General features: G+C 41.4%; 1 protein-coding gene across 1 annotated transcript; it reads right to left on the reverse strand.

Moving 5' to 3' along the window:
* On the reverse strand, positions 1-24,568 carry comt (comatose). Its single transcript, XM_065220682.1, has 12 exons — positions 24,267-24,568; positions 24,106-24,199; positions 23,947-24,035; positions 5,223-5,352; positions 5,067-5,155; positions 3,661-4,294; positions 3,263-3,598; positions 2,997-3,185; positions 2,650-2,940; positions 2,400-2,584; positions 2,181-2,342; positions 1-212 (listed from the first exon to the last, which is right to left on the reverse strand). Exons 2-12 carry the CDS (start codon positions 24,112-24,114, stop codon positions 77-79), a joined length of 2,250 nt encoding a protein of 749 aa, XP_065076754.1. The 5' UTR covers positions 24,115-24,199; positions 24,267-24,568; the 3' UTR covers positions 1-76.
* Between the last annotated feature and the right edge of the window lie 3,158 nt (positions 24,569-27,726).

The raw sequence follows: 27,726 nt of genomic DNA on the forward strand, positions 1-27,726 counted from the left end.
TTTTTCTTTTCTGTCCTTAAAATACGTCGTTGAAAGAGATAATACTTAGATCCCATAGCTACCCTCCGTTTATAAGTTAATGGATGGAAGTGCCAGCATCAAGCGCTCCTTCCTCTTCAAGTTTGGAGAGGAATTTGTTCACACGCTGCGGCGGATCAGTTTGCCTGGTTAAGTCAACGAGATCTAACAGCTTTTTGATGCCGACAAATATTCTGGAAAGGAAAACAACACATATTTAGATTTTTTTTTTGCACATAGAAAATGGAAAGTAGGGGAAATGTCTCTAATGTTGGCCTATGGATCTAAGATTAAGCCCATCGCTAAAAATCTGCTATTTATCAATCTTATCTAGATGAACACGTTATTGGGACGTTACTAATAGATATTTTTGGTTGCTATTGAAAATTTAGTCGATTACTGAATTTGTGTATGGGCCCAAATTATGGACACTTAGGCCGACATTACCTGCATTTCCCCTACGTCTAGACTGTTAGAGAGTTGAATTTGGCAGAATGTAAAAAAAAAAATCTTGATGAATGTTCAATAAAGCTGTCAAGTATTTCCGTCTTGGGGAGTTGGTGCAGTTCGTACGGCAGATAGAGTTGGTGGGATAGAATGGGAAGCCAAAAAGATTATCAAAAAGGAACAAACTGTGGTTTCCTTAGTTTTTTTTTTTAACATTGAAGAGGCCATCCGAACAGCCATACTCATTTTTAAAGAGGAAAGTCGAAGAAAAGCGTCGAAGAGCGCATAGTATCGAAAACTGAGTGAAGTTAGAATTTTACTTTTCTCTTTTTCTATTCTGAGGTGGATCCATCCCTCGCCACTACACTAGCGTACCAACTGCTCTGTTTTTTTTTCCTTTCTTCCTGTTCATCCTTTCTTTTTCCCTCTTCTGATTGCTTGTGGGCCTTCCAGGGGCGAGTAATTCATCCGGTGGTCCACCGCCTTACATAGGAAGCATTTATCCTTATTCCCAGAATAGAATATATTCCCCTTCCGATTGAGGAAATTAAGCGAGGCGGGAATCACTTTTTCCACGTCCATGTAAACACCTCGTACTCATGTCAGCATATCGAGGCCCAATGCATCAGCAAATTTTTCCAGAATGACGCGCTTCACTTTCTCGTATTGAAGGATAGGATCATGGGAGGAGCTTGGGGATGGGGTTTCGTTGCCTCATCAGAGCGTTGTCGCCAGTATGAACGGTAATGACGGTAGAACCATTCGTCTGGAGTTCGACCTAGCCGGTGGCCAGTGGGCGACGATGAGACTCATCGAGCCGGGTGGACAAGACAAACAAAAACTAATATAGAGAGACAAAAGACGTTTTTTAACCTATGGACATTTCCAAAGTTACAGAATACAAATTTCCTGAATAGCACGTACCGAAAGAATGTGATGAACTTACCTTCGGCTAAAAATCACTTTAATAAAGTATTAAAAAATTCTGAGGATAAGATAAATTAAATGGATACTTTGCAGGAATATAAAATAATCGAACCCTGAACTGCCTATATTCGCATAGCAGTCCCATGTAAATAGAAAATCAATAGGACATTGGACTGTAATGTGAATAGTGGCAATGAAGATAGCTCTAAAAAATTCGCGAGAGCAAAGAAACTTCAGAGTTTCAAGGAATTTCAGGAGACAATTCTAAAAAGCATTCTAAGGCAATTCTGCATAGTTCAAAAGAAATTTTAAGCAATTCATCGGATAGCTGAAGCGAATTCCAAGAAGAGTTCTAAGAGAACTTGGAATAGCATTCCATGAAAATTCTGAAGAGAAATTCATGGATTTTTTGATATATTTTCGGAAATTATGTTGGGCGGAACTTTTAGGGAAATTTCAGGAGATTTTCAAGACAATTCTGACGTTAAGAAAGATATCTGGACATTATGAGTATGACCGGCAGAATTTGAGAGAAGAACACAAGGAGAAACAAATCTACAAATAATTGGCATTTCATTGCAAAAATAAAAATAAATTCCAAACCGGATTAGACGGGTGTTCATTGAGACAAGCAGTAGTCGCTCGAGGTAGCCAAGTGCAGGCTGCGTCATTATATACAGCTAATCCTTCCATAATAATATGGTTTTTATTATCCACCGACAACTACCCGTGAGAACTCAACAACTGAGCAAACTGTGCTTCGTCGGTATATTTGATTGTATACTTACTTGTGACCCTTCATTCTCTTATAGATGGTAGAGAGATCCTGCTTGGTAAACACGTCGGATTCTTGTTCCAATACTGAGAGAATATGCTCCGGTTGCGACAAATTCGGCACATGTAACACGGCAGTAAATGCTGACAACATTTCCATATCCTCCAAAACTTGTCTGTAAAAGAGCAGTTAGTTTAATGAAAATCATTAAGATAAACAATAAATAGCTAACCTTCGGCTGGTAGTGCAGACAATGAGTAGCTTCCTTCCCCTAGGTGGCTGCTTTTTCAATAAAACAAGCAAAGCCTGCAGCGTGAGATTGGAGTATCGTGGTCCGATGGGACCATAATCTAATAGCCGTTCGATGTTATCCACAAGGATACAGCTCAACGTGGAACGATACGCATCGTCAAAGTACTGTGGAATTAAAGGCAGTCAATTATTAAGCTTGCATCCCATCACTTTTCAAGTTTGAATTTAACCTTTCTGATCTGCAGACATTTAGCGTTCTCCGTGAAGCCAACCATTTCGTCCGGTGTGCACACTTTCACGAATGGGAAATCGGACATCTTGGCCAATTGTGCTGCCAGTGCAGTCTTTCCAGAATTCGGTGGGCCTTCCAACAAGATTGAAACCAATCCTGAGCTTTCGATAGCGCGAGCTTGCTGAGTATAGAGAGCACCATCTTCCAGAACGTGCGCAACCGGAAGCCCCCAATTGAGGATACCACGGATGAGGTAATTCTCCAAGGCTTCTTGTGCCGTACCGAAGGCCTGCAGAGAACCAAATGGAGATTGATACATATAGAAAGCAATTGAAAGCTACCTACCGGTTTTATGTCGTTTTCAAGGGCATTCATGAAATCACTTCTGTTGACCAACAGTTTCTCTATTGCCTCAGGATCAACTTCTACCTTGGATGCTGCTTTGATCAAGCGGTTCATAGCGGTTGACTGAGCGGCACGCACTAAGCCTTCCAGCTCGGCACCGCTGAAATTTTTCGTTAATGCTGCTAGTTCCTACACAAAATAGATGGCGTACATCCAATGGTAAGTATATTTTAGATTGCATACTGCTAGACCTTATTGCTGCTCACCTTATTGTCTACATCAGGATTGATTTTCTTGAATTCTCTCATGCGCTTCGTATGAATATTCAAAATCTGAACCCGACCTTCTTCGTTGGGAAGACTGATTTCCATTTGTACTTCCAATCGACCCGGACGCATCAAAGCTTCGTCGATCATGTCCCTTCTGTTGGTCATACCAATAACCAAAATATTGTTCAGCTGTTCAACACCGTCAATCTTAGCCAGCAATTGATTGACGACGGTATCGTGAACGCCACTGTTACCACCAACACTGCCTCGAGATTTGCAAATAGCATCAATTTCGTCGAAGATTATGATATGCAACCCGCTGTTTGGACCAAGCTAGAATTGGATGCAACCAAATTATATACCTGCGACAATTCATGAGTGTGTGAAAAACTAACCCTTTTCTCTTCCTCTTCAGCATCGGCAAACAGTCGCCGGATGTTAGCTTCCGACTCGCCTACATATTTGTCCAAGATCTGAGGGCCATTCACAATCTTCGGTTCGCGCGCGTTTAACATTGTACCGATCTGTCGAGCCATCAACGTCTTACCAGTTCCGGGAGGTCCGTAAAGCAGAATGCCTTTCACGTGCTTACAGCCCAGCTGTTCCACGATTTCCGGTGGGAAAACTCGAGAGGCAAACGCACGCCGGAAAATGGCATTAAATTCCTTGTCCAAACCACCGATTCCCATTTTTCCAAAGTCCCAATCCGGATTGATAATTGATTGACGTACGATCTTGCCTTTTGCCTTTCCGACAAGATTCAGCGATGAATTTTCCGCCTTTTCAAAGGTAACGGTTGTATTTCCTAGCAATCGACCAAAGTTGGTTTTCTTAGTATCCAGCTTACTCTTCTCTCCCTGAACAGAAACACTAGCGTCAATCGCATCTAGCGACTTAATGCATAATCCGAGCAGTTTCTTGTCCTGGAAACTAAAAACAAGCGGTTGACCCACGGTCAAGGCCAGACCGGAAAATTGAAGCACAAAATCTTTCGCCATTTGATCACTATCATAGGGTTCCAGAGTAGTTCTGTTGGATAATACAAAATAATCGATATCAATAATCAACTTTTTAAAAATCTTTTCTAATGTTCTACGAAACCCATGCGCTTTTTCAGTGGTCTTATTGCTTCAAAGTATACCAGACCTGAGTAGTGAACCGAAGCTACAGCACCGGACAGTTTCTATTGCGGTTCACTTGTGATTTTGTGATTTTGTCATGAATCCGATGTTTATCCGACTGATAAATATTCATGAACAACCCTAATAAAAAATACCATGAACGAACGATAAACCAAATGATATAACTATTCCATAAATGGTTTGGATGATACTCTGAGCGCGTCGTTAAGCTAAATAACCATGCTAAATTTATTAGGGCAGCGTGACGAAGAAGTTAAAACACTTAACCTAAACCATATTTTGAAAGGTCGTGGTGAACCACGTAGAGTCGTATACCAGGGGTTTTAGTGAGCCAATGCGGTTCAGCACGGCTTTTTAGGTGGTTCGTGTAAATAGTTCTTATATTTCGCCAAGTTAGTTCTTGAACATTTATCTATCGAATAAACATTGGATTCATGAATAAAATATTAATTTCAGTAAACCGTGACGAAATTTGTGACACGCAGTCCTCGGTTCACTATCAAAGCTTGAGCTATACTTTAAAAAATATTAATCTTAAAGATGAATGAGAATGATTTGGAATTACGATTATGTGAAATTATTGAAAGATAAAAGTCTGATCCGCAGGGGACTGACAAAATCGGGTCATTACTGTATCTACTTTACCAAAATGGACCTACGTTTTCTTTTGCAGAAAGTCTACCTCGATGCACACGTTACACAACACTTCAGACGAACGTTCGAAAAAGAAGGGTTTCACCGATATGTCCTAGGAAAAAAACAGAGCATTAGCAATGTTACATTTGGTATGATTTATACCGCAGACATTAACAAACCTGATTAATTGACAATGTTGCCCACTTTCGTTGGAGTAAGGAAAACCCGATGCAATAGTTAGAAACGTCCTGGCATCGTTCCACTGAAAAAATAAAATGCTGCCCGGGTGCAGTGGAGATATCAACGTACCTATTGAAAAATTAAAACTCGTTAATAAGCATGAGGATACATAGTGAGTATGCGGAATTAATTCGCCTTGACACCAGTCCCGAAGTGACGTTTCTTCACACACATTTTGACAGTTCCTTATGGGCTTTTGCGTTGGAGTGAGAGAATAAGAAAAAGTCCGCCATGTTTCACACATAGACTGACGGTTACATATGAGATTTCGCCATAGGAGTAAAGAGTTACAGAGCTCTCGTCAACGCCAATTGAACGTAGTTATATATTTCAACCCTTTCCCATGGTAGCACAACCCAAGTAACAATTTTGGTTCTATGAGGGTTCTGTAGACCATGATTTAGACTTGTAGAATGCTATAAAACCGTAATAAACCCTGCAATGTTACTTGGGAAGGCATCCACGTAACAAAAAATCATCGTATACATTGTTGAAATGTGTGAATCTGTCGAGGGCGGAAGCATCAACAAGTGAAATCAAACATATTAGCATACACTCTAAAAAATCTTCAGCAATGTTTACAATATTTTTGCTTCTAACACCAGCTTATATAAACGTCATTGGTTACCGATAAGACCCCTCCTACGATGATGCGTTATTGAAGCTACTGCGTATCTACACTGAAACAAATCGGCATGTATGGATTATTGGATCCATCTTATAACATAGCAATGTCAGACGGTTTATTCATGCTATGTGATGATTGATAGAACAAATTGGATTATTAGTTACAAAACTGTGACTGCGATATCACTATGCGTCCATGTTGTAATCACATGATTTGTAAATGCTTTATAAACGACGTATTAGATTCATTATTCGACAACACTGATTCAGTCTAACAACAAGACGAAATCAGTAGAGTAGTGGTTACCGTTTCCGCTTTCCAAGTAGAAGGTCTTGAGTTCAATCCCAAGCTCAACCCTTTTTTGATTTGTTTTCTACCTCTAATCGTAATCATAAATCGTATCACTCACGACAACCAATTCATCGATCTAGTTTAAAATATAACCGAGTATCCTTTCTTTCGACTTGGAGAGGTGAATAGGTAACATTGGTCTCATTTAAAACAACGATGAATGAATTAATCTTTCCCACAGGGTCTTGAAGGAGCTAGAGCTGCGATCGGGAGTGTTCGGTCTGAGAAGGCACTTTCCCTTTCGGCAGTGGACTATATCGGCAATGCTTGGTGGAGGAGGCAAGCGTCGATCTAAATCAAACTCTTTGAGCTCTGAAAAGAGCTGGGGGTGGGGTTTCTACGCTTGCTCCGAACCAGGGATGTGTGCTGGGTAATTATTCAAACGGCGACGACTACGCTAGTAACTACTTTTATTCTCTACTTCTTATCTTTACAAAGGTTTGCTTTCTTCTGCTGCTGATGCTTGCTCGTGGCCGGTCAAAAGGTAACTGAATTGATTTTGCTTTTTTTTTTTTAGTTTAAATGATCTTTATTTTAGTTTAACTTGGACGATTACCATATAAATTTTTTACTAAGTGATTTAATTGCTTTCTTCATCTTTAGGTATGGGCAAAATTTAAAATTTGTTTTACAGGATTAGTCCTAGACTTAGTACACGGTCGACCACCTTGGTGGGATTGGTTTGTTTTGTTTTTAGAATTTGAAGAGAAACTACTTAATACTACTATTTACAGCTTAAAACTAACTTACTCTACTATATACACTTAACCTACTATGTACAAATTGCTTATTAAAGCATGTTCAGAAAGATTGCATTTTTGAATAAATTTAGTTGTCATATCATCAATTTTGGAATCTACTTTGGGAATTTCTGCCTCTTGATGGAGGTCTGCTATTCTTGTGTCGAATGGACGATCTAGGATCATCCTCAACACTCTATTCTGTGCAACCTGGATTTTGTTCCTGTGGGTCTGAGCGCACGATTCCCACACCGGGGCGGCATAGAAGATCGCGGGGGCTATGATCTGTTTGTAAACAGCCAGTTTGTTTTGCCTTGAGAGGCGGGATCTGCGGCAAATGAGCGGATACAAACACCTAACCAAGGCGGAGCACTTAACTAGGGTTTTCTCTATGTGCGAGCGGAACAGGAGCTTCTCATCGAACAACATCCCGAGATAAGTAACATCAGTGGACCACTCGACCCTTGTACCATCCATTATTACGGTACAGGAGGGAGACGGTTTAAGTTTTAATGATTGTCTGTGAAGGAACATGATCGCTTGGGTTTTCGAGGCGTTGATTTTGATTTTCCACGTGGTGGCATAATCAGTAAAGGTGTCAAGGCATCGTTGGAGCTTGTTCGTAATTTCACGAGGCATCCTACCTTTGACGGCTATCGCGGTGTCATCTGCAAACAGAAAGAACACGCAACCGTCTCCTAGAGGAGGGATGTCCGACGTGTAGATGCTGTAAAGCAGTGGTCCCAGCAGACTCCCTTGCGGAACACCTGCTGGGATCGGAAATTGTCCCGAAAGGGAACTATTCAACGACACCCTGAACGACCTTTGCTGGAGATAGTTACGGGTGATTTTCACAAGGTATGGTGGAAAGTTGGAGTTACAAAGCTTGTATATAAGTCCGTCGTGCCAGACATTGTCAAACGCCTTTTCGACGTCTAACAAGGCCATGGCTGTGGACTTGGATACAGCTTTGTTACTCCGGATGTTATTCATCACCCGCACTAGCTGATGATTGGTGGAATGCCCCTTACGGAACCCGAACTGTTCCGGAAGAAGAATGTCATGTTCCTCCACAAACTTGTTTAGTCGGCTGAGGATCAATTTTTCGAACAGCTTGCTCAGCGCTGAGAGCAGGCTAATCGGTCTGTAGCTTGACGGTAGTGAAGGGTCTTTCCCAGGTTTGCGGATCGGGATGATTTTTGCCACCTTCCAGATGCTTGGAAAGTAGTGCAGCTCCAAGCATCTGTTGAAGGTGGCAGCTAGCAGCGAGTGCACCCTCGGGCTGAGATTTTTCAACGCTAGGTTGAATATTCCGTCAAACCCGGGAGCCTTCATGTTCTTACTGTATTTCAGCGCTGAGCAAATTTGTTCCTCTGTAATCCGTTCTTCTGGAGGGACGGCACAAGGGGAGGCATCTAACGTCAGGACGCACTGCGCAACCTGGTTCTCGAGTGGACTTGGGATTTTAGAGCCAAGCAAATGCGACTGGGCAATGTGCTCCCCAATCGCATTGGCCTTCTCTTCGTTGGTGATAAGCCGTTCGTCATTGACTCTAAGTGGTGGAATGGGCTTGGGGTGAGACTTCAGCACCTTGGCAACCTTCCAGAATGGTCTGGAACGGTCGTCCAGGTTCTGAACGAGCCGCCCGAAACTCTCGTTCCGGATTGAGACCATTCTGGAAGCGATCTGCCGATTCAGATCGACCATTTCGTATTTACGCTGCAGATCCCCAGTCCGCTGAAACTGGCGTCTACGAACATTTCTGAGCCGAATCAAGAGTTTGGTGTGGGAATCAATTGCTTGAAACTTACCCCTCACAGGAACTCGTCGAACGCACTCTTCGTCAGCCACGGATATGGCTTGATGGAGACCCTCCAGGGCCCGGTCGATGTCCTCCACTGTGTCGAGCGGTGGGTTGTCGTCGATGTGGCGGTCGACCACGCGTCGAAACTGGACCCAGTTGACTCGATGGTAGTCCTTCCGCTGGCACGGTGCAGGGGCCACGTTGTAGCCCAGCTCGGTCAGCACCGGTTGGTGGTCCGAACTCAGGTCGTTGACGGCAACCGGCTTGGCTAATCTGGTGTTTGCCAAGAACAGGTCCAGCGTCGATGGGTTGCCCGTCGGTGATGTGAAGGTTGGTTCGTCCGGAAACCAGACGGAATAGAGACCATGCTGGGAATGGTCGAATAGCAGGCGGCCGTTCTTGTTCTGCTGGTAGTTCCGCCAGGCCTCGTGCCGGGCGTTCAGGTCCCCTCCGATTACGAAGCGGGCATTGGTGCGGGTTATGATGGCAAGGTCGTTCTTGAACTGCTGTGCTGTACCATTGCTAACGGTACATTGCCGGGGACAGTAGGCGGCGATGAACCGGATGTTTCCGGTCGATGTTTCCACCTCTACGCCGACGGCCTCGATGATGGAAGTGCGGTAGTGGGGTAGGGTGCAGTACTTGATGCCTTTCTTGATGATGACCGCGACACCGCCCCCCCTGGAGCTGGTGCGATCAAGCCGGACAATGCTGTGGTCGGGCAGCCAGAAGCTGTCACCGGTCTTGAGGTGGGTCTCGGTGAGGAGGCCCACGTCGATGTCGTGCTTGCGGAGGAAGTCTGCAAGCTCAATGTTTTTCGCCCCTACGGAGCGAGCGTTCCAGTTGGCGATCTTTATGGGTTCACGGTCCATAATTAGCGACGAAGGAGATGATAGCTTGGAGCTGTTGTGTTCTTGTTGCGCAGGTGCGCTTGATGATGATGGCCTGGGCCAACAGTGTGACGATCTCATCCGTTGACAGCGGAGAATCGTCTGTAGCTTCACCGGTTGTACCGGCCAATCCCGGAGCAGGGGGATCCGTCGATGGGCCGGAGGCTTGACTGGGTACTGCAGCGGCAGCCGACTGGGCAGCAGCCAACTGTTGGTTGAGCGGGAGCGGCGCCAACACTGGAATTGGCCGTGGTTGGACCGGTGATAACGGAGGAAAGTTCTGCGCGTTGTTTTCCGGGACCTTCTTGCGACCGGGCTGGTTGTTGGACGAGGCCTTCTTCCGGATCTCGGCGTATTCGACCCGCTTCGGACAGGCCTTACTCGTGGCCTTGTGGGCAGCACCGCAGTTGGCGCATGTGGGAGCGGCTTCCTCGATGCTGTCGCAGTCGTCGATCTTGTGGTTTTTGCCGCATTTGATGCAGCGGCTGGCCATGCGGCAGTTCCTGGTGCCGTGCCCGAACAATAGGCAGTTCGAGCACTGAGTGACGCCACGGTGGGTTGGCTTATACCGCTCCCACTTCACTACGATGTGGAACAGTGTGCGTGTCGTATGGAGATCCTTCACGGTTGTGGAGTTCTTCTGCAGATGGACCAAGTAGAGCTGGTCACGATACTTGATGGCCTTGCTGCGGGTCATCTTGTGGATTTCGACCGGCTTGAGGCCGTTCGCCTTAATCTCGTCCATTAAGGTGGTGGTGTCCATGTCGTGGAGCCCGCGCAGCACCACTTTCAGCGGCTTGGTGGCCTCGACGTCGTGGGAGAAGTACTCCAGCTTCATCCTGTCCAAGAGGGCCTGGACTGCGTTGTAGTGATTTTCGGCCGAGACCATCAGTTTGTAGCCTTCCGTGCACCGTTGAATGGTGCAGCGAAGGCCCTGCTTAATGTAGAAATCCAGCTGCTCCCATAGCCCGGGAGGGAAGCCCTTCACATAGAAGGGTGGCAACTTAACTTTTTTAGGCACCGTCTCAGGGTCCGACTGCGGCTGGGCTCCGTTCTGCAGGGCGGAGAACGGATTGTTGCTCAGCAGCTTTTTTGCTGCCGATGCGGTGGCGCTGATGTCTTCAGGTCTGGGTCGTTTAGTTCCGGGAGGCCCCGGCTGCGGGTCCGCAACGCCTGTCGGGACGGGCAATGGGGTTTTCTTCTGCTTCTTCTGAGCTGGCTCGGTGGTCGCGCCGTCTCCTGGGAGAGTCTGTTTTCCCGGTAAGCCGGCACTCGCGTTACCGCGCGATTTCTTACCCATGGCTGGGTCAGCGAGAGCGTCACTATACAACGCGGAGCTAATTCGACTTGCGAACGAACGAACGAAACTAGAGAGAATTCAAATCGACTGAACTGCTCAACAGTCTGGCAGCGAATGATGGGTGATGATCATGAGCTGAATTGATTTTGCCTAATGGGTGCCACTTTTATAAGAGCGCGCTGTCTGCGCATGGTGATATGGACGTCGCTGATTGGTTAGTGTTGTTTGTCACTGTTCGTCAGCGGCGACTGTCGAGATGGTTGGTTCACTTTCGGCGGAGACGGAACAGGGAGTGCTGATAGGTATTTACTTTCAAGCAAGCTTTTATTGATTATTGAATTGCCCATATGACAAATTCTAGGATAGCTCAGATGACAAGGCAAGCGGTTGGTGATCGGAAGGTACATTGTTTGAATTCCATGCAACGACACTTATACATGTAATAAATTTTCTAATATCTGTGTGGTGCGAGCCACGTCAGAAATAATGAATACAATCATTTAAGAAAGAAACACACCCTTTCCTGTCCCAGTCCCTCTTATCTTCGGGTTAATTTTCCCACAGTTGAATAATCGTTTAATAAATGTTTAATAATATCTAATTAAACGTTACTTCACATGAGAATCAAGCGTATACAGAGCATCACTGTTTTAAGGAAGCAGTGATGTCTAATAAACGCTGAATAATCAAAAAGTTTATCGTATAAACTCTGTTACAACACCAAGTAGTTCAATGTTGTGGTTGAATAAATTTTCCAGATTTGTGTGAACAAAGCCTGAACAGAAGTTATTATTAAAAAATAGTACAAGTACTATTAAAGATTCAGTTGAATAAAGTGGCCAAGAAGTCGTTTCTTCAATAGACGATTGTTTGTTGGGATATCCCGTTTGAAAACATGATTTTTTCAGCGTTTAAACACACCTTTGGAGGGTGATTCACACACCTTTGGAGGGTGATTCAACACTCCGAAGGAGATAACGGACGGGACCTTTCAATTGGAGCAGAATCTTTGCGAAAATCGCTAGAATGACAATTGTAAAAACAATCGAATACTTCATCATTTCTCAATAGTGATGGAGTAATACGAAATGCACTAAATTAAGGACAAGGGATATACTACAATCAGCCCAGTGGCAGGCGCGTAGGCAACATGTTATACCGTGACAGCGGGCCCAGCACAGCAAAATAAACGATTTGAGCCCGGGACATGCTGCCTACTGTCAAACGCTGCTGTTGGTATAGGCATTGTCACTGGCCTGACTACAATAGATCAAATAACTGGTCGTAGTGGTGTTAGGTCCCGAACAGAAGAAAACAAATCATCAGCACCAGTCAAGAAGACTAGCAACTCTTAAATGCTTCGAACGAATTTAGCGAAAATTACATCCTGGGAAGAAAGGTTTGTGTATTTGCTCATTTTTATATAACTTGTTTTTATTAAGCCCAACTTTCTTGGTACCTTGCTCTCTTGTGAAAGCTTGGACTTACTTGTGCGGCAATATAGACAAGTATAAGCATGATTTTTAGGTCACCTGAGACAACCGCTTACAATTTGTCCAACGCGAGAAGTGTCGACCAAACTTGTACAATATTGGTGTACTTTTTCGGAATGCTGGGTATTACCATAGAGGTAACTTGGCAGAGTTGCGACCTCTCACAATCACGATCGCCAAACAGCTGATGGTAGTAACGCTTTGTACATTCCTATCAATGTGCTCGTCGAAGCTCTCTCCATGACCATCCATCAAGTTGACGAAAGAAGTAAAAAGCAACTGATGAATGTCGTCTTCTGTTGTGATCCATCACCGATCTGGTCATTCCCGACAATCACGACACTCATCTGTGCTCGTTTTAAGCAGTTGCTGCTTTGCTTGCTTATTTGAGTGTGTTGGTGAGTTAGCCCAACAGCTTCCTTTTCATGTTGCCTGCTTTGTTTGTAATTCACATAGTCGCGCCTGCTGAGACGAATTTGGAATGCGTAGGCATTGTTTTCATTTTCTTCTGTTGTTTCGCTTTTTATCATGATCGTACTGCAGAAGTCTTGACTTTTTTCGTTGCGCTTTTCATCATCAGCAGCGAGTGTAACGTTTTGCTTGTGAGCATCAGCGACCATTACTGGTGATTGTTGTTTGCCATGGCTCTAACTCTCACTGCGTGACAAAACGATCTGTCAGCGATAGTCGGTTGATGCGAAGACGAGTGTCACGTGAGTGTCATGATATTTTGCATCACTGATTGTAGGTATTACTGCAAGAAGAAACAACTTCTTCACTCCTGTATTTTTAGGTCCATTCCCCCTTTTTCGGTCCTTTTCTACGATCGATAATGTAATCTTAAATGAGACTCCTCCCCTATCTGCTCCTATCTTATAGAATATATCGGTATTAGATAGAAATCTCTTTAAATCTTCGATTAAAGCCTTCGCGTCGTTATAATATATGACTGGTTTCATCAAGACTGGTCTACTTAAATTCGAATGGAAGATGTGTAACAGAAAAGAACTCCTTGAGCTTCTGGTTCATATCTTTTATCTTTTGGGGACGATAAGAGGGGACTTCGATGTCCATTCCTCGGAGGGCACTGCTTAATTACAATGTTTTCCTTGTGCTCAAATTAGGAACAAGTCATCAACAGATAAAATTTTATTACTATGCGAAGTCGATGAACCTGTGACTCAACGGGAAGGACGTCCTCTTATGTTAGCAAGAGTTACGGAGCCATCTTCATCAGAACGGTTTTCCCTCAGATAGTATGCAACAACTTAATCGCCGGTTCGTGGTTGTTCACCTTGCACAAGCTGCAGAAGGTTATTGTGTTGTTCAAGGAGGGTACATGAATGCCGTTTGCCTTTGGAAATCTACGAAAAACATGCCGTACAGAAATTTGAGGTGCGCATCTTTTTGGAGACCTCCTTCGCTGAAGGTCTCCCACGCTTCTTCGCCTTATTCTGTTATTATGTTCCACGAGCAGCTATACATACGTCACATGGGCAATTAATTCCACTCATCGTTGAAACACGTTGACCATGTTTATACTGATGCACTTCTATGTGTTGATTTTGATCACTTAGAGAGAAGGAACAAAGAGTACATTTTTTTTCGGATAGTACCAACTTTTTGCATCGATGTCCGGTAGATAACGTTGCGCAAACGGATATTGAATTTGAATATTTCTGAATAAAAATTGGAGGCAACTAAATATTCAGATCTAAATTTTTAAGGAAATCTAGATAGAGAATACAGACATGTTTGACGTATTTTGGAAAAAAAAATCTTAAAAATGTAATGAAGTAATAAAATTGGGTTGTTAGCAGAATGCTAAATAAAACAGCAAAAAAGGTTATGTTCCATTTAATTCCACTTAAGTAATTTTGGTATCCATGACAGATACGTATTTCGACTACAATGTGCAGTCTTTTTTTTTGATTTCGTTTATTTGGCAGACTCAAATGTTATAAAAATAACTTAGCGGAGCCGAGTAACATAGAATACCAATTATGGTACTCAAAATACAAAAAAAAAATATGTACAAATATATTTTATCATATGATTTTTCTGGGTGGCGATCGAAGCGGCGACAAAGCGATCTTCTCCCGTGCACGCAACTTCTTTCTTTCCCGAATTTGTTCCTCATTTTCATTGAACCCGAATCGTGATCGCTGCTGCTGTTTCTGGACATCGTTTCCCGTTGCATGCTCTCCGCTACTCTCATCGGTCATCGGGGTAGTCACGTCCATTTCGTTATCTGCATTCAACATCTCCAACCCCGTATCCGTTTCCTGATCACTAATGACAAACGACGCACCTTCCACCACTACACCAGCATACGTACTGCTGCTGTTTTGTTTTCTTTCACGTTGCTTTCCTTTTTCCTTCAGTTGCTTCTCCGGTTCCTTCCGAGCCTTCCGCTTGGGACAGGAAAGCTTCCGGTGTCCGTCCGCCTTGCACAGAAAACATTTATCTTTGTTGCAATCATAAAAAATATTTCCTTTGCGATTGAAGAAATGTAATGACGTGGGAATTTCCTTCTTCACATCCATATATACACCGCGTATCCCTGTGTATACCTCAAAACACAGATCGGTTGGAAATTTCTCCCGGATGATGCGTTTAATTTTCCCATATTTCCCCAGCACTTTATCCAGCTCGTTGTCGGGTACCTCTGGTGGCAAGTCATACACACGCACATATTGAATGAATTCACCAGCATGCGACATGCGTACCTTTGCCGTCGTTCCATTCGCATAATGGAAGATTAAATCCTCCGAATTGAATGTCAGAGCATGAAGCATCGCTTCCTCTGATTTGAACTTCATGAAGACTCCCCTTTCCTCACCAATGCGATAAACAGCTTCCATTTCAGCCGGATCCGCGTCGAGTGCTTTGGCGAAATTTACTCCGATGTTTAGTTTGGCATCACAATGGCTGAAGCTAAACTTGATGGTGTTTTTTACTTCACACATCTTGCACCGTAGCAACAAAAGGCACCGAACTGCTAGCAACGAACAAAGAGCAACTATATGATAGCGAGTCTCGAAAACAGGCTATCGTGTGGTTCACAACGAAATAAAAAATCGACTGCTGCTGTAGACAGCTGTGGGACAACTGAATGTGCAGTCTTGATCAGTGTCAGTCTTTTTTACCTAGGGGATGAGTACTTAAGGGGGTTAGATTTTGATAAGTTCTTTAGTGGGAATGACACTGATGAAGACTGCACATTGTAGTCGAAATACGTATCTGTCATGGATACCAAAATTAATTAAGTGGAATTAAATGGAAGATAACCTTTTTTGCTGTTTTAAAAATGTAAATATTTCTTTTCCTGACAAAAATATAACGTAAACATTGCTTGAGAATCCATTTCAATATTAGTAAAAATCATGGAACGCAAATGTATTTTTTTTTTATTATAGTCACTTTAACACTCTTGGGTTATTCGTGACTTGTCCGGGGGTGAGATTTGAACTCGTGACTTTGGCGTGAGAGGCATGGATGTTAACCACTACGCCGGGGTCGCCCCACGCAAATGTAAGATAACCATAATTCATGAGTAAATATCATATCAAAATTACGTAAAAATTTCGTGAAAATTCATTCCAACTTAAGTGGTAATCACGTAATATTTACCTTACTATTCGCGTTGACTAAATGGGAATAGTTTTTAGCTAGGAGTATAATGTGCACACGGGGCGAAATGAGCACCCACAATTTTAATAAAGCTATGCAATCTTAAACTTAATATGAAATGTAAAACACTTTTGGAGTTATTAAACAATTATATGTGTATCACCTATTAAAAATATGCAAATATAATAACTCAATTCTCAGGTGATGAAATAATTATTATTTAAGATCATCGCCAATTAAGCTTCCACGAGCGTTTTAATGTGTTCATCTGTTATTTTTGCACTGGAACATTCTTTCTACATCAGCTCTCAGATTTAACACTCTTTTGAAATTTTGTGTTGGTTGGCATTGCACGGTTTCCGTTAAAGGCATCCGGAACTTTCGTTACGTGCCTTGGTAAACCTATGCATCTCTAAGAGCAACCGTTACGGTCGTTGTCATTTGCGCGACTATTTTAACAGCGCACAGCGCTCTCATTTTAGTTTAGTCACTCTTCTCCACACCGGTCGCTGCTATCGTGGTTATTAATTTATTCGCCGTAGTCCGTACCGGTAGTGAGCATTTTGACATTGCTATGAATAGCAACCTTTCTCCCGCGCTGCTAAATTTGGTAACGCGCTTCTCACCGAGAAGCCGACTGCTATTTTAGTTGGTCGTACACTGAGGCAAATAGACTTAAGAATTTCATAAGGCTCGACTTATGAAAAAAACATATGAATTTCATAAGCGTGAATTGTGAAAGATTTTCGTCTAACATGAGGTAGCTCTTATATGCCTTTAGCCATTTTATTTTCTCAAGCGTTGATAGATGAGTGGTTCAGACACAGGATTCGTAATCTAAACGTCCATGGCTCGGTTCCAGTCTGCTCCATTTTATTATTTTTTTGCCGACATTATTTTTCATAAGACAAATCAATGAAATTCATACCGATTTCTTGTGGCTAAAATTCATAAGTGGTTCTTATGGAATTCTTACATTCTTTTGCCTTAGTGTATGGCAACCCCCGATACGGTAGCTGCGCTATGAGCGTACCGTTAAGAGCACCCGCACCAATGCGCTAGTAAAGTTATTTTAGTCACCTCTACCATGACGCAAGTCACGCACCGGGTGTGCAAATCGAGCTGCTAAAGTAGAACCCGCATAAACGCGAACCATAAATTGACCTTACCTAAAATGGTTAAAAATTGTTTATAATCCCTGCTAAACTTTAACTGAAATGGTTATGGAACTTTACATGAACGTTTAATGATAAAGTTTCAACCTTATGTATTATGGTTTTTTGGAACTGGACCTTACAAATAATGGGTTGTTAAGAACCATTACCATTCCAAATTCTTGATTTCTCCATACATTTTCAGAAAGAGAACTATATAAGAACGTTTTTACTTATGATTTGAGAACATTAATGGTAATGGTTATGGTAGTCAGTAAGGTCCATTAATGGTTTTGTATTATCGCTCAACTTTACGTGGAATATATCGTGAATTGGTAATCAGTAAATTACAGGCAACCAATTCGCGATATATTCCACATAAAGTTGATCGATGTTACAAAACCATTCGTGGACCTTAATGACTACCATAACCATTACCATTAAAGTTCTCAAACCATAAGTTAAAAGGTTCTAATATAGTTCTCTTTCCGAAAATGTATGGAGAAAACAAGAATTTGGAACGGTAATGGTTCTTAACAACCCATTATTTGTAAGGTCCAGTTCCAAAAAACCATAATACATAAGGTTGAAACTTTATCATTAAACGTTCATGTAAAGTTCCATAACCATTTCAGATAAAGTTTAGCAGGAATTATAAACATTTTTTAACCTTTTTAGGTAAGGTCAATTTATGGTTCGCGTTTATGCGGGAAGCGGAACTATAGAAAAGCAAGGCGAACATAAATATAGCAATTCGCTAGCAACGCTGGAAAAGTGGCTATTTGATGAACTGTCATTTTTTAGTCGATTCGCTGGTTTGTTGTTGGTCGCAATTTACAATCAAATTGTTTTGATTAGTGTGACTATTTTGTCTCTATATGCTTGTTATTTGGTAAGTTGAGTGAAATGAAGTGTTAATTTAATTTTTATTAATTAATAGTTTAATATTACACTAAATTTGTTCCGTACGATTGCTCCAGAATTATCTAAAACCTATTTCTTAATTCTATGGAATACATGACCAGGAACTAAGACTTAAACAGGATATTTTTTATTGATAAATTCGCAGCTGAATTCCGGGACACAGTTTCTTCGAAGAGAAGAGATTTGGTTCATTGAGATTCAACGTGATAATTTTCTTTTCTTCGAAAAAATTGTGTGCCGGAATTCAGCTGCTGATATTTTGTTTCATATAAATAATTTGTAGAATAATCATGAGTGCAAAGGTACGCGGAAAAAATTGGACCGTAGAGGAAGATGAGTCCCTTTGTCTTGCCTGGTTAAACGTATCCCAGGACGGGGCTACAGGAACCAACCAAAGTATGGATACGCTGTATGATCGAGTTTACGATCTGTTCGTGGAAACTTGCACTATTTCAAATTCAAGCTGCAACCCAGAGTTACGAGCGGCAAGTGGGATTAAAGCTAGGTGGCTTCATATAAGTAAAGCCTGCAGTAAATTTGCTGAATGCCTCGCGCAAGTTTCGATACGCGAGGAAAGTGGAGCATCACCTGTTGACGTATATAAGAAAGCTGTGACATTATTCAGTGCGGCCGGGAAAGGCCCGTTTACCCTAATGCACGCCTATAAAATCTTGGAGAGAGCTCCAAAGTGGCAGTTGTATCAGCAGCCTAAGGTAAAACTTCTTGTATGTGGAGGTAAAATATATAGAGAACAAACAAACAGCTTTTGAAATCTCTCTTTTATCCCAAACATATTTTATTACAATGTTGTTTTTTTTTATAGATTTCCCTCAATCGCAAAAGAACCACCAAAGAAAGTACCAATTTGGCTTGGGAGGAACCGGAGACTGTGCCATCAACTTCCGCTCGGCCGATGGGACAAAAGGCCAGTAAGATTTCAAAGAGAAACCAAGAAGGTGGCCCTACACATGCCGGAGTTGCAATGCCTAAAGTTGGTAACATTTTGGCTGCTGTTGCACAAGAAAAACTTGAGTACAGCAAGCAAAAAGCAGTCGCCTTGAGCAGAATAGCCAATCATCAGATCATGTCGATGGACTTAACTAATTTAAATGAAACTGCCAAGGAATACTATCTGTTGGAACAAAAACGGATTTTGCACGAAACCAGAGAGCAGGCACGGCTAGAAATGGAAGCGGAAGGGCTTACTCTGGATGATGACTGGGTAAACATAAATGATTCTCCGGAAGATGAGCATGATGCCTTGGATAGAAACATTCATGCACAAAACAGCGATTTCGACAACAGTTTTTAACCTTGTTTTTATCAATTATATCTAAGGTTTACTTAATGTTTTTTTTTTTTTTTTGTTAAAAAGTATAAACTTTTGCTAGTAAGCATTAATTTGTAAATCTATAAATATGTAAAAGTTAATTATTTTTGTACTTACTGATATATGTATTACACGATTCCAAGATCTATATATGATAAAACACAGGCTTCCCATACTAACATAAGGTGCATCAACACCACGAAAGATCCACATGACATGTGGATTAGCGGGGTCTATTCAGTTTCTGAAAAAAAATTTATTGTATAATTCAAATACAGCATAAAAATTACTTATATTTGGTCAGGATTCTGCCAAACCACACCAAACCCCAAATACAATGGGTGGAAGCGGAACGGAAACGCCAAGGACGGAAAGATCAAAGCATTTGATCGTGTTTTTGAAAAATCCTGCTGATATCGATCCAGTTGGATTATTGTTTTCATTTTAAGTTCTTTTATTTTTCATACAAAGGTCTCTTTTATCCTCGCTTTTATCTACATTTTTTCATTAGAATACAGGACTGCGTTTGTAATTTTATGCGCCGGTTTGCATGACGCAATTGGATCGGAATTCAACGGTATGTTTCGGTATTTTAATCCAGACGGTTCAAATGCTTATAAACCATGACATGTGGTTTAGGATATCTGAAGCTGATTTATCTTAAGCCATCGAATAATTTGGGTTAACAACATTTTACTGCCGGTTCCGTCCATTGTAATTTCTGCAATATGTTTTTGTTCAAGCTTCTTCCATTACCCATTGTTTACATCCTGTTGATACATCTAACGGAGCGTCATACCGCAAATAATCCGGCTATATAAAAGTGTACTACTACCGGGACGTCTAATGTTTCAGGACAGCAGCCATCGAATCTTCGGTGCCCCTAAGTCATCAGTAAATTATCTAAAGACGCAGAAATTTTATTTCCCATTCAATAGGATCAACAAATGATTTCAACATAGCTTTAGTGTGGTTTCCGATATCAATTAGAAACTCCATACCTCCGTTTTCTTTGTATTTAAATTGAAAATCCATTTACCATTAATTGAGTATTTTGTGAAAATTCAACCATCCACCGTTGCATGCTCGGAGATTGAGAAATGCCGAAAGATTCATGATGATCTTCTGATCCTCTTTTAATGGTTCCAATCGAGTTCATTTTATATTTAAATATTATTTAATAGTAGTAAAAAACTACCCTACTCTTCGTCACCTTTTCGATTCCAGAGGTGCTCAATAAAATCGTTCTGCAACTGTTGATGAAGTTTGGAATTGTGTATTTCATTGTACTTATCAACAAATGCTGCAAAGTCGTTACTAGGTCTCATTCGTTCATGAGAGCCGATATACTCTTCTTCAATATACTTGTAGGAAGTATGATCATCCCGCTCATCTTCGATGATCATATTATGAAAGATGATACATGTACGGATAATCGATGACAAATAGCCTGGCCGCATTTTTTATGATGGCGAAACGAGCCATAAGCACAACAAAGGCTCGCTCAATATCCTTTCGTGCTGCCTCCTGCCTTTCGGCAAAATACTGCAAAGTAAATTAAGAATTGACTTTTAATTGTCTTGTTGGCCGAACGATGCCGTTCAACAACCTTTATGATGTGCTTAACGATTTACGCATTCAAGCTATTGGTTCACCCGAACCCAGGGTTACTTCCACTCACTTGCTATAAAAAAAATGTTTTTCGGAATTATAAAATCATGATATAGTATAATACTAATTAGTACTTGTAAGTTACAAGAAGAGATCATGAAGTATATGTAAGACACATAAAATCTGTCAAAATTGCTTTCAGTGCGTCACAATCAGCGATTTTACGACTCGTTCACTCTGAGTGAACGCCCACGAATCATAAGATCGCTAATTGTGACGCCCTCAAAGCGAAATTGACAGGTTTTATGAGTCAAACACATACTTTACTACTTTTTCTTGTTACTTACAAGTACAACATAGCATTATTGCATCTAATGATTGCATAATTCCGAATTTATTTTTTTATAGCAAGTGAGTGGAAGCAACCCTGCCCGAACCTGTAGGCCATGACTGCACAGTTTGTCAGAAATTTAAATTTTGCTGTAAAAAATCCAAGTTAATCAACATTCTTCCACCAATGCATTAATATAGATAGATTTTGAAAACGACTGCTTGGGTCATTTTAGATCTATGTATTCCTCGCTAAAAAATTTCAAATTATGAGAACCCTTTAAGCCATTTCCAAAACCTATAAGCATTGATTGAGTGAAGTTGATTGGCTTAATGTTATTATTTATTTTTTTCATTTTTGCCGCGAAATTTCATTTTTTGTCCCATTGTGAACTGCCCAAATTGGGAACAAATTTTAATTAATATCAAAACAAGAACACTTTCCCTTTATAAATACTACCTTTCGTTTTTGTCCAACGGGGGATGATATTGTCTCTACCAGCGTGGCAAGTGGCGGATATATGCCGTCCGCAAGGTAGTATCCAGTTGAGTATTTACGGCCATTGAATTCGTATTCAATTGTAGGAGTTTCACAGTTATATAGCTTTGTGAATAGTGGTGACCTGTCCAGCACGTTGATATCGTTATTGGATCCAGGCATTCCAAAAAAAGCGTGCCATATCCAAAGGTCCTGAGGTGCAACCACCTCAAGAATAATGGTGAGTTTTTCTCTTTTCCCTTATACTGCCCCGCCCAGGCTGTCGGACAATTTTTCCATTGCCAATGGCAACAATCAAGTGACCCAAGCATCTCATGGAAACCTCTCTCTTCCCTAACTTTTAACAAGCGTTTCACATCGCAGCTTGTTGGAGCGCGTAAGTATTCTTTGCTGAAGATTTTATCGACAATGAAGCAAAACTCAACGAGGCATTTTCGGGACGTTGATTCCCCCATTCGGACGTATTCGTCAATAGCGTCCGATGGTGAACCATATGCCAATTGACGGATTGCTGCCGTGCACTTTTGCAGACATGACAGTCCTTACTTTCCCGTTGCGTTTGGTTTCTGAACGAAATATTCATTAGATTCCATTGCAGTTTTTAGCTTTAAAAACAGTCTCCTACTCATACGAAAACGGCGCCGAAATTGCTCGTCCGTGTACACAGGTGATTTCGCAAAGTAATCCTCATGAAGCCGGATAGCCCCTTCCTCTGCATATCTGTTTATGTTCGGTCGCTTGCCCATCTGGGAGCCACCTCGTCCTCTTGCGATGTTTGACGGCATCCCGTACGAATAAAAAAGCATATGATGAAACACTTGATCTTCTTCGTCGCTGGATTCGGAGAAGTAATCCAGTATCTGCTCAATGGTCTCCATTTCGCACTATTTTAATCTTTATTCGGTACTTTAATTTCCGAGGCAAATCAAAACAACCGTGCTGTCACTGTTATGAAATCGACAATAGCAACGACTGGTGCGAATCTCAAAAGTCAAATTGCCAACGCATGATAGTCACTATTGGTGCGTGGATGAGTTGTCAGCTTAAATAGCAGCGCCTAGGTGGTTAAAATAGCGGCTTTGAATAGCAACGCACAGGAGGGGGTGCTCTAAGGCCCAAACGCAATGTGGGCGGAAGCGGAACGGAAAGTTTGACAGTTGTCACTAATGACATCAAGATGCCTAACCGAAGTCGATTTGGATCTAGTTTTCAATCCGACAAGTAGGCTTACTCAGATCGGGCTTTTCCGCTGACGTTGCCGTTCCGATTCCACCGTCTTTGCGCTTGGGCCTTTACGGTTGCTCTAAAGAGATAAAATCTACTAATAGTGAATTTGTTTATTATTCAGTTCCAACCTGGATCGAGTATCAAGATCGGCTCTACTTGTTTTCTGACAAACGTCAGTTTGATCGTTCGTTTTTCAAACCCACCTCAGGTTGAGGTTCGCACTGACAAAAATTTCGGTTTCACACTGGGTTGGAACTGGTTCCAACCCCGATAATAAACAAATTCGCTATGAGTAAGGTGCTCATTATGCCCCATTCACGTGGTTTGAGACCACAAACCTACATTGTATGTTTTAGCATAAAACCCAGTTTAGCAATACATTTCGTACAGTAATGTAGACTATTCTTCTTCTTATTATTAATTCATTTATTTAACGTCGGTCTCTGTTCCACAATCCAGTATTAACAATCAACGGACATCGATTCATCCTTTGACTACATTGAATGTGCAGGGAGGCACACATCCGTTGGATATCGCACCCATCATCAACACACATGGGCTGGGACCTACTTCTTTCTACTTCCGAAAAACGACGTGACCAGAGATTTTATGCCTCAGAATTATCCCAACGACCTCGGCTGGGATTGAACCCGGCCCCCGTTGGGTTTTCGGGGTTGTGACTTTCGGGGTAGTGTCATAGAGTTTTAACCCCACATAAAGTTCTGAACACCATATTTTCTAATACTCACTTGATGTCCTCCGGAAAGTCCGTACTGTTGACGATGGCCCTATTCTTAAGGGACAACTCGTCCGTAGGACATTTGGTTGCTTTCATCATCTGAAAATTGAGTTGAATCATTAATCATTTGTCGTGCTAATATACTAGGTACAATCACTTCAACACTTACAACTGCCATCGTGATTGTGAATTACAATATCAACAGCAGATATTCGTCTCCAGAATAGATTTTGCTACGGTTTCCTCTCAAAATTGTATTTTGCCTAGATTTTCAAAGAGGGGAAAAATCGATATTTTGATGGCTCCCGTAAGTTGGAATGAAAATTTTACCTAGCAATTTCCTTTCGCCAAAACTTGTAGCGCTCGATAATTTATTGTTCAATTTCCTATTGCACTTACAACACCATGGGATGAGCACTTCTTGCCAACTTCAACTGCTTGCAAATCCTCCGAAATGACGAATAATTTTCACGGCTGCAGCAGAGGATAAGGACACTGCAGTAGTTATCCAGCGATTATTCCTACTGTATCCTTACAGGCAGCCAGTAGAAAATCAATGCGCACGTCGAGTTTTCACGGTTTTCACTCGATTCCTTCCCACCCCCAGCTTTGTTGATATGACTAACACGGAGGAAAAACGGGAAAACTGACGTTTCCTTCTGATGGCAAGCTGAACATTGCATTAGGTTCTATGTAACATTGATGGATTTTCTTCGTGGCCTTTCTCTTTCGTTAATAACTTGAGCACATAACCTTTTCTTGTTGTGTTTGTCACATTAGGTGCTAGATAAAAGCTTATTTTAACGATATGTATGCTGAAAATACCTGGCAATATATTTACATGGTCGTGGGGATACAAAGAGAAAGCCGGCGAAGAGAATCTGACAATGTTACTTAGGACCTAATGCAATGTTCAGCATGATGGTTGATCGTTGATGATGATGACTCGCTGACTGACAACTCACACCAGTGCTGCCAAGTTGTAGACGAAGCAAAATCCATTTGAAAACGACAAATTCACACACAGTAATCCCTCCATATATTCGGAGGGTGGTACGTACCGTGCACCTACCACTGTTTTTCGGCTGTCCTTTCCCTAATAAACAAATACCATAAACGAACTGAATCCCGGATGGGTAAACTATACCACAAATGGTTTGGATGATACCCCGAACACGTCGTTAAGCTCTCTTTTATGGTTATTTTTATTAGGGTTAACCAATCACGCTTTGTATGTGATTAGTGTCAACCGTACACCGAAAATAGTTTTCATGTAGCTTCCATTGGAAACGCAAATGATTTTCATCCATAAACAAAATTAATGGAATTCATCTGAATTTCACATAACATTTATGCGATCACGTTAATTCTATATGATTTTTCATATGAATTTCATCGGCCTCATAATATTCATGTGATTTTGTGGTGGGATTTTTAGCTATGTGATCACATGAAAGCTATGTGAAATTCACATGGTTTTCATCCATTAGATATGTGACAATTTTTTTGAGTGTAGTTATATACCTATAAAAAATGTGAGAAGTCTAGTGATCGAATTTAATGTTACTTTTTGTTTCCTTCGTGTAGCCTAAAGTTCATCAGTTAGGTCAAAGTTGACGTGCGGTCAATTTTTGTGTGTGCGTACGTACACAGCAAAAAAAGTTGTTGAATATTACATCGAAACTGCTGCAACCAGGTCAATCCATCGGTTGTGTAATATCACATTGTACAATGTACATCGATTTTGCGAACAAAATTACATCCATTGATGTAATATTTTTTATATCCATTAGTTTTTAATAATTCTTTTACCTATTATTTACAGGAATTTTATAACATGAGTCGGAGGAATCAAAAAACAAGTGTTGTTTGTTCTGCAGCCAACAGAATCTGACCTCGAGTGCCAGCTCGCTGTGTTATTTATTGTTTACCATCATTGCGTTCATTTCTACAATACATATACAAACATTCATTATTCGAGTGCTACACATAATCGTTAGCTTATCGTTTTAAGGGTGGTATGCACCATAGTTCTTCTCCCTTAAAATTATCTATTACTTCAAAATACTAATATTTGAACGTGGACTACGTATTTTAATTTTCGCGTTTAATAAATCAGCTCAATAAGGAGAACTTCAAAAATCAAAGGCAACTTGATTATTTCTGAAATAACAAATCACAGTGAAAACATCACATTTACGGAATTCCGACAACTTTCATTTAAACACAAACCTTACCAGTAAGTAAATTTACGGTTCTATTCGGCCCATTGGCGTTCACAAAAAAAAACCCTTTCAATACTGACATTATTATCGTCTAATAGGGCAACCCCGTTGGCGACCAAGCTGGCCCAATTGACCTATATAAAAAACGAACTGCTTGGTGTCCATATACGGATGTTTCCGTCCAGCACCGCTTCGAAGCATCCTCCATATTCATCAAGCGGGAAAATGATTCACTTTAGCAACAATCCACCATTGCATCACACATGTATATCCAGATGGATCACAACAATCAGCCACTTGGCCGATGTGGAATTCCACACATGCAAACCTAAACAAAAGAAACAAAAGAAACCCACTCTTATTTTTATTGTCTTGAACTTCTTCAAACTTTGTCCTATGGAATACTGTCGTTTGTCCATTTTTGTATTAACAATTCCTCCTTTCATTCTTTATTTATTATCGTTCATAATACATCACTACCAAAAATAAAATGGTGCTTTAAGCACATTTATGCTGCAGTCATTGCGGTCGTCACTTTTTATAAGACATAGAACATTAATTTTCTCGCAAATAGTCTTTTTACTCACCCACCATGATGATATCTTACCCTTGGTCTTATCAAAACAACAAACAAATAATAACATTGGCTTACTTCAAGCCAGGGCTGATGGAATTCCATCTCAATCTTCCGTACAATGTTGCAATCTGGTAATTCTCCTACTCGTTTTCACTTAGCAGCCAGTTGGCTTTAAACGGATAGTTCAGTCACCGATGCAACTCCGCAGCCATACCGTAGATTTCAGCCAGTCGGTAGACGAAGTAAAGCTTCTTCAGCACTAATGCACACAGAAATCTTTTTACACGCGTCCAAAATTTCACACTCGTCGCCACTTTTATATCCATTAGTTTTTAATAATTCTTTTACCTATTATTTACAGGAATTTTATAACATGAGTCGGAGGAATCAAAAAACAAGTGTTGTTTGTTCTGCAGCCAACAGAATCTGACCTCGAGTGCCAGCTCGCTGTGTTATTTATTGTTTACCATCATTGCGTTCATTTCTACAATACATATACAAACATTCATTATTCGAGTGCTACACATAATCGTTAGCTTATCGTTTTAAGGGTGGTATGCACCATAATATTGTATCTGCGTTTTGCTATTACATCATTATTTCATACATCAGCTTGAATTACGTTAATCGATATTACATTTTTTTTTGCTGTGTAGAGAAAAGGTAAATTGGTGGATAATTGTTTTGTGTGGAAATTTTATTGTTAACGCGTCGAACAGCCGTTCGACGGCTTTTTATGTAGGATTCGCTTCTAGCGATATACGGCCGAAGCTCGGCACACCGCATCTCGAGATAAAGCGTGACTCTCGACCCCACGATTCTGTGTCAAAAGTCCTGGCTTGAGGGGATAGCCGGAAGGAAACAAACCGTTTCGACAGAGCGGCCATTTTGCCATTTCCGCCACGTGTAAAACATCGACGCCCCAACGTCGTCTACAGCGCCAATTCATTTCGGCGTGATTTCAGTACCAGCTTCGAGACCATCCATC

This window comes from Ochlerotatus camptorhynchus, unplaced genomic scaffold, assembly GCF_037179485.1.
Source record: "Ochlerotatus camptorhynchus isolate MF236.1 unplaced genomic scaffold, CSIRO-AGI_Acam_v1.1 ptg000130l, whole genome shotgun sequence".
Lineage (NCBI taxonomy): Eukaryota > Metazoa > Arthropoda > Insecta > Diptera > Culicidae > Ochlerotatus > Ochlerotatus camptorhynchus.

Bases quoted from the DNA above. Each gene is read 5' to 3' on its own strand.
- comt (XM_065220682.1), bottom strand. The intron at 2,941-2,996 runs GTAGGTAGCTTT...GGTTCTCTGCAG, and splicing joins TTGAAAACGACATAAAACCG to GCCTTCGGTACGGCACAAGA. The intron at 2,585-2,649 runs GTTAAATTCAAA...TTAATTCCACAG, and splicing joins AATGTCTGCAGATCAGAAAG to TACTTTGACGATGCGTATCG.